General features: G+C 33.1%; 1 protein-coding gene across 1 annotated transcript; it reads left to right on the forward strand.

The window, feature by feature from the left end:
- The first annotated feature begins 356 nt into the window (after positions 1–356).
- Positions 357–6,421, forward strand: LOC100809657 (protein NRT1/ PTR FAMILY 2.13). Its single transcript, XM_003551943.5, has 4 exons — positions 357–839; positions 1,088–1,305; positions 4,223–4,800; positions 5,468–6,421. Exons 1-4 carry the CDS (start codon positions 638–640, stop codon positions 6,336–6,338), a joined length of 1,869 nt encoding a protein of 622 aa, XP_003551991.1. The 5' UTR covers positions 357–637; the 3' UTR covers positions 6,339–6,421.
- Positions 6,422–9,828: the final 3,407 nt, after the last annotated feature.

Genomic DNA, 9,828 nt, shown 5'->3' on the forward strand with positions numbered 1-9,828 from the left:
TGTCTAAATGTGTACATGAAGAGAAAATAACACGTTATTGGAAGGATGAGAAATGCTAACAAAATATTCTTTTAACAAATTCTTTTAATATATTTTTTATTATTAATTAAATTTTAACAAAATTTACAAATTTTAATAATTCTCACAATTTATTAAATTTTTTTATTTTTAAATTTTTAATAAATTTTAATCAGAATAGAATGAAAAGTTAGTATACCTTATTAAGGGGTCCCCACCCGACCACCAAAGATGGCAAACTTAACACGCAAATTTATTACAAATTGTATGGCTTATGCATGAATCGGCAGGTAGCTAGACTTATCGTGGCACGCTTCCTAGATTTCCTTTTGTGTCTAGATTTATTAGAAATTCAGCACTAGATGCTATCGGCCTCAAAACCAGCCATTTGCACAACTCAAGCATATCTTTGTTTCTGTGCATATAAATAGGGGTCTTTAGTGGCAACATTATTGTTCCTTAGCTCTTACCAAAGCCTTATTATTTACACACTTTTTTTAATATGCCTGGATATATATGAGGCCATATAGCAAAAAGTTGGTACCAAAACCAACATATTAGAAGAGAGAGCACTTCATTTTAGCTAGCTAGAGAAAAAAAACAAAGTGATAGTGAGAAGATGTTAGCTATGGAGGGTAATAAGAAGACTAAGCAATATGGTCTTGACTCTGCCACTTCTTGGTTTGGAAGTTGCATTTCTTCATGTTCATCATCAGAAAAAGTGTCAACTCACAGAAAGCTTCCTAGAACTGCTTCCGAATCATCAGTTACCAACCCCATGAAGAAGCGTGGAGGATGGAAGGCCATAATCTTTATTTTAGGTATATTTCTCTCTTCTCTAGCTATGTTTTTCTTCTCCACAAAGTTGTCATTTATTTATTTTTCCATAAATGAATTTCAATTTTCATGCATTCACACAATTAAAAATTAGATGTGTTGAATGAAGATCGAAAAACAAGTATAGAACTTCATCCAAATTTTGTTGCAATCTAAGTAACAAATGATATTTTAATTACCAATGATATTTAATTAATTAATTTTCTTTCTTGTGTTTTGGTGAATGTTGCAGGGAATGAAACCTTCGAGAGGTTGGCAGTGTTTGGGTTATTTGCCAACTTCATGGTGTATTTGACAAGAGAATTTCACTTGGACCAAGTTTATGCTTCTAACATTATCAGTTTATGGTTTGGGATCTCAAACTTTACCCCTCTTCTTGGTGCCTTTATTTCTGATGCCTATGTTGGTCGCTTCCGAACCATAGCTTTTGCATCCTTTGGTACCCTTTCGGTAAGGAGTTATCTCTGTGGCTGCCTCAGTCATATTTTACGGTTACATTTTCAGTATAAAAGAAAAATCAATTGAACAATTTTTTTAAGATAAATTTAATAGAACTTGCTAATTACAGTCACTTGTGTTTTGTAGGTTTAATACTTTAACTGTAAGAGAAAGAGAAATACATGTGCACTAAATCTATAATAAAACAACGAATAATAAACATATTCACATTTCCTGAACTAATTTGTCAATATTGTTTAAATATATCTCTAATTGAAAAGTAACGTTTTAAAAAAATTAAAATCATTTTAAAAAAACTATAAAAATATAATTTTCACGTTTTTTTTAAGTTATAAAAACTAACTTTAAAAGAAAAACTAAAAACAAACATATATTTTAAAAATTTAATTAAAGAAAATATTAGATTATTAGACTTTTAATATTATATTGTGGTCATGTCTTCTATTTGGTCTTGTTTATTATCTTTTCAGGAATTTGATCCCACTAATTGTTTTTTACACAATTTTAGTTTATCTACCAATTTGACACTTAATATTTAACAGAAATTCTAACGTAACACAACACTACACATCCACATCGGTGCATCTATTTCAATACTCTATAGTTATATCGACATTTCTATGTTACATTTTCTTTTTTGTATGTTTGTATTGGGATCGAATCTATCATACGAACTGAGAATTCCGATTCTATTACATACTATAAGAGTCAAGTTAATGAATAAACTAATTAAAAGTGAGCAATTAAAATAAGGAAAAAATTTGATACAATTTTTGTAGCTGTTATTTATGCTATTTTTCAATCGAAAATTGAGTTTTACAATTTGCATAACTCTTTAATGCAAATTTCTATTACACATATCATTAAGGTAAAATTAAACTTCATTTTTGAATAGATAACAATACAAAAAGTACAGTATATGAATTTATCCTTAAATTAAAAGGAAAAAAATGAAGAGACCAAATGAAAAATAAAATAAAATTCAATTGTAAGAAAATAAAAAGTGTAACGAAACCTATCTATATATAATAACATATTCATCATCGACTAATAATTAGGTAATTTACTCAAATTGATCATGTAAATAAATTTCTCCAGCAGATGATCATGCATGGTTACCAATCGGCTGCCACTGAGAAAAGAAAACACCCATGAGCTACTGTGTTAGCATTAAATGTTTACATGTGACATGATTTCGCTATATCGGTATCCTACTGTTTTCAACTCAAGCAGTCGGACTTGGACATAATACGTCGGTGGAATTAATAGCAGGTGGTAGATGCTAAATATATAATACAATGATCCGAAATTATTTATTATATTTAATATTTCTATTTTTTAAAGTTCATAATTAATTTTATTATCTAAATTTTTTAAAAGCATCTAATATTGTATACAATCGATTTTATTTCTTTTATATTTTATTTTTAATATATGCGCATCTTTAAAAAAACATCACAAGATATTAAAGGAAAGGTATTTTTGTTGTTTCAATTTTGATTCAATTTAAATTAAATATATTAAATTTGATTTTTTTATGATTTGACTTAATCAATTATTTAAGTTTCGTTTTTATTCTTTTCAGATACAAATAAAATATATAGTAACATACATAAATTTTATAAAATATCTTATAACTATAATAAAAAATTATCAAAATTATTAAATCTCATCTTAAGAGACAATATAATTCTATAAAGACCTAGTTGCTTTAATTCAATTAGTTTAACAGTTAATGAATTGTTATAAAAAATTTAATACTAAAATTTGACTCCTGTTTTTCAAAAAGAGAGAGAAAAGGAGGAAAAATCACTGTCGATTCACTGTCCACACTAACACGGCCAAGTGGAGAATGCATATGCATTAGTCAAGTGTTTACATATTTCTTCAAATAATAACGAAAAGTTAATTTAAAGACAAGAATGTTGCAATTTTTATTTTCTAAAGAGATAGATAATGGTCTTGAAAAAGACACAATCCAGATTGAAGATGAAATTGACAGAATTAAATAGAGCCGACCACTTCAATCCCATCAAGAGGAAGAAAAAAAATACTAAATTTTCAATTGTAGAATATATACAGCTCTACTAACCTGTGATTTTCTTCAAATAGTAAGCATGCACCTATTTTGTCTTCTATTTGAATTTCTTTCACTGTATTTGTTTTCTATATTTCTTTATTTATTTTTTATTACATTAATTGTCATATTTATCAATTTCTTTCTTTTTTTCTCTCAATTTCAATTACTTCTACTTATATATCCCAAAAAATAGATGTACAAGTATCAACACCTTGGTCTTTATTTCTTTTTGGCGTTAGATCTCCTCCAATACTGAAAATTTCAGATAAAAAAGAGGTACACACAAAATGGTAGTGTTAACCTTTTTTTAGCATTTAACCACTTATTGTGTATCTCTCATTAAAAAATTTCAATGCTGAAAAAGACTCACACTCTTTATTTATGTTATTTTGACATAAAAACTATTTTCTCTTTAAGAAATTAGATAGAATGCATTAATAATATTTTTTACAGTATTATTTTATCATAAATAATTATATATGATAATAGAGATGAATTTGCATTGATAAGTTTGAGTGTAATGGTTCTCACGATTTTTAAATTTTTTCTTAATATGATATATACATGTATAATTATAAGTTATTTCCATAATTTGAAATGCAGGGAGAAGTAATTATTTTACAATATAAGTATTTTTTTTCTATAAATCTATATACACATGAATATTTTTTTCTCAACTTAAAACTTTTGAATCAATGATTGCAAGATAAGATTGTTGATTTCATAATAATCGCCATAAAAGATATATGGTTTTCAATTGATAGATATGTGAAAATACATATGAAAATTAAGCTATACTTTATAATTAAATTTTCTATTGTCAAATAGGGTTTGATCGTGGTGAGTTTAACATCGTGGTTACCAGAATTGCACCCTCCATCTTGTACTCCTCAGCAACTAGCATCTCGTCAATGCGTAAGAGCAAGCAGTTCTCAAATAGGTGTGCTTCTTATGGGACTTTGCTTCTTAACCATCGGATCTGCTGGGGTAAGGCCATGCAGCATACCATTTGGTGTTGACCAATTTGATCCAACCACAGATGAAGGAAGAAAAGGGATCAATAGCTACTTTAATTGGTACTACACCACTTTCACAATGGTATTGTTGGTCACTCAAACAGTGGTGGTCTATATCCAAGACTCTGTGAGCTGGAGGATAGGGTTTGGGATACCAACTGTGTGCATGCTATGCTCCATAATAATGTTCTTTGTGGGCACAAGGGTCTACGTGCATGTAAAGCCTGAAGGAAGCATTTTTTCTGGTATTGCTCAAGTTTTAGTGACTGCATATAAAAAGAGAAAACTCAACCTTCCAATGAGTGAGGAGAAGCCAGATGGAGTTTTTTATGATCCCCCACTAATTGGGATCACAGTTGTGTCAAAGCTGCCTTTAACCAAAGAATTCAGGTCAGTTATATTTATCATTGACACTGAAAAGTTCACTTGAGTATCCACTAGCTAGAGCAAGACTTTAATAGATGTGGGGACTTTTATCCTATTTTGAATATATATCATTGCCCAATGATTATAGTGGATTCCAAGAAATTCATGAAAAATATCTACAAATTGCTTCTAAAACTTGGATTATTTTAATATAAACAAACTGAAACATTAATCATCAAAAAACTATTTTGAACATAAAAAAAAAACTTTAACATGGGAAAATAATATACGATGGATTAAATAGTACATGTTTTGATTTAATTTTCTATATAGAAATTATTACTTTTTTTAGCATTCTTAAGTGGGATCATTTATTTTGGAAATTTTTTTTTCTATTTTTATTTTCTGCGTCTTCTTTTCCAGAGTTTGTATAAGAAATAGTAAAATAGAAAATAATAAAATTTGTTTTCACTATTTATATACAAACTTTTTGAAAACCGGAGACAAAGTTAAAACACGGTAACACTTTTTCTAGTTAAAAATAAATAAAAAATGTTTTCGCAAAGTTACTCGGCCACAAAAAAAATTATTATTTTTCTAATTTAATCTAATTCTAAACAAGAGTATATACTGACATGTAGAATTGAAAGCTTCTCATTTATTGTACTTGGGTTGATTTCTATTTTGCTAGGGCCTTGAATAAAGCTGCATTAATAATGGAGGGTGAGCTAAACCCAGATGGGACCAGAGTAAATCAATGGAGACTTGTCAGCATCCAACAAGTAGAAGAGGTTAAATGCTTAGCAAGAATTATCCCAATTTGGGCAGCAGGGATTCTTAGTCTCATTTCCATGACTCAACAAGGAACATTTACTGTGTCACAAGCAATGAAAATGAATAGACACCTTGGAGCCAAATTCCAAATCCCAGCTGGTTCTGTTAGTGTCATATCACTAATCACCATAGCTTTATGGCTTCCATTCTATGACCGAATCCTAGTGCCAAAACTCAGAAAAATGACTAAGCATGAAGGTGGTATCACTCTCCTCCTAAGAATTGGAATTGGCATGGTGTTCTCTATTCTATCTATGGTTGTTGCTGGCTACGTTGAAAAAGTGAGAAGGGATTCAGCAAATTCAAATCCAACTCCACTAGGAATTGCTCCAATGTCAGTGTTGTGGCTAGCCCCACACTTGATCCTTATGGGTCTATGTGAGGCCTTCAATATTATAGGACAAATTGAGTTCTTCAACAGGCAATTTCCTGAGCATATGAGAAGCATTGGTAATTCCTTCTTCTCGTGTTCTTTTGGTGTGTCTAGCTATGTGAGTAGCATAATAGTCAACATAGTTCATCATTCTACAAGAACACATAGCCATCCGGATTGGTTAACAGATGATATAAATGCTGGGAGGCTAGACTACTTTTACTACCTAATAGCTGGGTTAACTTCCCTCAACCTAGTTTTTTTTATATATGTTGCAAGAAGATATCAGTACAAGGGAAATGTGGACCTCCTTGATGAAACTCATCAGGTAGAGCTTGGATCTCACAAAGCCTAAATTTAAAGAGATTTATATAAAGATTATGTTGCTATATATGTACGAAGACTTTATAGATAAATGAAAGTGTTTTTTTTTTTCAATTTATATTTGAAAGTGAAAGCTATATCACGTTGTTATATATATATATATATATATATATAAATCGAGTTGGTTCATGAAGTAATGAGTTAATGTTGGTAATTGATAGTTGATAGTTTTAGAGAATTGTTTTAGAAAGAAGGCTATGTCATTGATTTCTTGGATTGATCCATTACAACATACCAATTGCCTATTTATAGGCTCAAGTCACCAACCTCTCAATGGTGGTGAATGTTTCTACATTACTTTAGGTCTTTCTAGAGTTTTCATGATAGATTAGTATCATGATAGTTCTAGATTCTTCTATCTTATACATACACTTATAGTTCTAGATTGTTCTACCATATTCATACAGATTATAGTTCTAGATTGTTCTACCATATTCATACACACTATAGTTCTAGATTGTTCTACCATATTCATACATATTATATTTAAGAATATTCTAGAAATTTGTAGCAATTTCAACACTCCTCCTTGATGCAAATTTCTGTGACTCCGAGCATAGCTCGTAATTCTTCAAATCTTGGTCTCGGCAAAGCCTTCGTGAATATGTTTGCAATTTGATCTTTTGTTCTGCAGTAGTCGAGTTTGATCTCTTTAGTTGCTTCAGCTTCTCTGATAAAGTGATACTTGATTGCTATGTGTTTTGTTCTGCTGTGATGAACTTGATTCTTCGCCATTGCAATTGCTGATTTGTTGTCACAGTTGATTTTAGTAGGCTCATCTTGTTTTTCTCCCATGTCTTCAAGTATCCTACGAAGCCATATAGCTTGACTCGTTGCTTCAGCAGCTGCCACGTACTCTGCTTTTGCTGTTGATTGTGCTACTGTAGCTTGCTTCTTCGACGCCCAAGAGAACATTCCCGATCCTAGTGAGAAAGCATAGCCAGATGTACTCTTCATGTCATCTGCTGAACCTGCCCAATCACTGTCGGTGTAGCCAAGTAATTCTGAGTTGGTTTTGGTAGTATACCATATACCGAACTCTTTTGTTCCTTGTAGATACGTCAAAATTCTTTTTCCTGCTCCAAAGTGTATTTGACTTGGGCTTTGCATGAATCTTGATAGAAGACTTGTAGCATACATTATGTCAGGCCGTGTAGCTGTCAAATATAGGAGGCTTCCAATTAGACTTCGGTATTTGGATGCATCAACTTTTGGTGCTCCATCATTCTTCTGTAGTTTCTCATTTGTTATGAGTGGAGTAGCAATAGGTTTGCAACCATACATCTTGAATTTCTTAAGTAAGCCTTCTGTGTATTTCTTTTGCGAGATGAATATCCCTTCATTTCTCTGACTTACCTCTATGCCGAGGAAGTAACTCATCAAACCAAGGTCAGTCATCTCAAAGGTCTTCATCATGTCTTCTTTAAACTCCATCATCATCTTAGTATTGTTTCCCGTGTAGATAAGATCATCTACATATAGAGAGAGTAAGAGAGTGTACTGCCCTTGAGACTTGATGTAAAGTGTAGGCTCACTCTTGCTCCTCCTGAATCCTCGATCCATGAAATACTAGTCGATTTTGCTATACCATGCTCGAGGTGCTTGCTTCAAACCGTAGAGTGCTTTTCTTAGTCTTAACACTTTGTTTTCTTTGCCTTCAGACATGAATCCTTGTGGCTGCTCCACATAGATCTCTTCTTCAAGTACACCGTTAAGGAAGGCGGATTTGACATCTAGTTGATGGATACTCCATCCTTTTTGTGATGCAAGAGCTATTAGAGCTCTTATGGTATCAAGACGAGCTACTGGTGCAAATGTCTCATTGTAGTCAATTCCAGGTTGCTGTGAGTAACCTTTAGCTACTAGCCTCGCCTTATGTTTCTGTATGGTTCCATCAGGGTTGAGCTTTGTCTTATAGACCCACTTAACCCCAATGATATCTTTGCCATGGGGACGATTTACTAACTCCCATGTGTTGTTTTTCTCGATCATCTGCATCTCTTCTTCCATTGCCTTGACCCATACTTCCTGCTTTGACGCTTCTTCAAAGCTTCCAGGTTCAAGTATGGCCAAGTTACAGGTTTCATATATGTCCACCAAAGATCTTACTCGTCTTGGAGTAGACTCTGGTGATGATAGTTCTTGATCTTGTTGTTGTGGTGGAGGTGAAGGTGGTTCACCTGGGTCTTCTTCCTCAGCTTCTTCTTGAGGTAGTTGAGCGGGTATAAGAACCTTCTTCTCCACTTTTTCTTCATCCCAATTCCAAGAAGCATATTCATCAACTTCCACATCTCGACTGATGACGAGTTTCTTAGTTTGCAAGTTGTAGACACGGTAGCCCTTAGAGATATTGCTATACCCAAGGAAGATACCTCGTATAGTCTTGTCTTCAAGCTTGTGCCTCTTCACGTCTGGAATATGAATGTAGCATATAGATCCAAAGACCCTTAGGTGCTTTGCTGATGGCTTCCTCCCGTTCCAAGCTTCAATTGGAGTCTTGTCTTTTACAGACTTAGTTGGACATCTGTTGAGTATGTAAACAGCAGTGTAGACTGCTTTAGCCCAGAATGTGTTAGGTACTTGAGCATCGATCTAGCCATCTCCATAACTGTGCGATTCTTTCTCTCGGACACTCCATTTTGTTGAGGAGGATATGCGACTGTAAGTTGTCGCTCAATTCCTTCATCCTCACAAAATCTTTCAAACTCGCGAGAGGTGTACTCTTTGTCGCGATCACTTCTTAGTACTTTTATCCGTTTTCCACTTTGATTTTCAGCAAGGGCCTTGAACTTTTTGAATACTCCAAATACTTCTGATTTTTCTTTTAGAAAATATACCCATGTCATTCTAGAGAAGTCATCAATGAAGAGTATGAAGTACCTGTTGTTCCCATGTGATGGTGTCCTCATTGGTCCACAAACGTCCGTATGTATCAGCTCCAATAGATCTTTCGCTCTCCATGCTCTGCTTGTTGAGAAAGGAAATCAGTTTTGCTTACCAAGGAGACATCCTTCACACACTTCATTGTTCTCCTTTATGCTTGGAAGATCTCTCATCATGTTCTTCTCATGTAACAACTTCAAGGCATGTGTGTTGAAGTGGCCAAATCTTCGATGCCATAGCCATGAATCATCAACTTGTACCTTCATGGAAATGTTTGTTGCATATTTTAAATTTAGAGGGAAGCTTCTATTGCTCTTATTCATCTTTACTTGGGCTATCTCAGACCTTTTATTTTTGTTGTCTAAGATTTTGCATACACCTCCTTCAAAGTGAAGTGTGTAGCCTCTCTCCATCATTTGGCCAATGCTTAGAAGATTTTCTTTTAGGCTGGGAACTAGTAAGACATCATGGATGAGTCGCGTACCTTTATCTGTCTCCACCATGGCAGTGCCTTTGCCTTTTGATTCAACCACACTTCCATTTCCCAGTCGAACTTTGACTTTGACAGACTCATCAAT

This window comes from Glycine max, chromosome 18 (assembly GCF_000004515.6).
Source record: "Glycine max cultivar Williams 82 chromosome 18, Glycine_max_v4.0, whole genome shotgun sequence".
Taxonomy (NCBI): domain Eukaryota; kingdom Viridiplantae; phylum Streptophyta; class Magnoliopsida; order Fabales; family Fabaceae; genus Glycine; species Glycine max.

What these genes read in the sequence shown, in the direction of transcription:
- LOC100809657 (XM_003551943.5), top strand. Translation starts at nt 638, where the DNA reads ATGTTAGCTATGGAGGGTAATAAGAAGACTAAGCAATATGGTCTTGAC. An exon ending in CATCCTTTGGTACCCTTTCG is followed by an intron (nt 1,306 to 4,222) that starts GTAAGGAGTTAT and finishes ATTGTCAAATAG; the next exon opens with GGTTTGATCGTGGTGAGTTT. An exon ending in CCTTTAACCAAAGAATTCAG is followed by an intron (nt 4,801 to 5,467) that starts GTCAGTTATATT and finishes CTATTTTGCTAG; the next exon opens with GGCCTTGAATAAAGCTGCAT.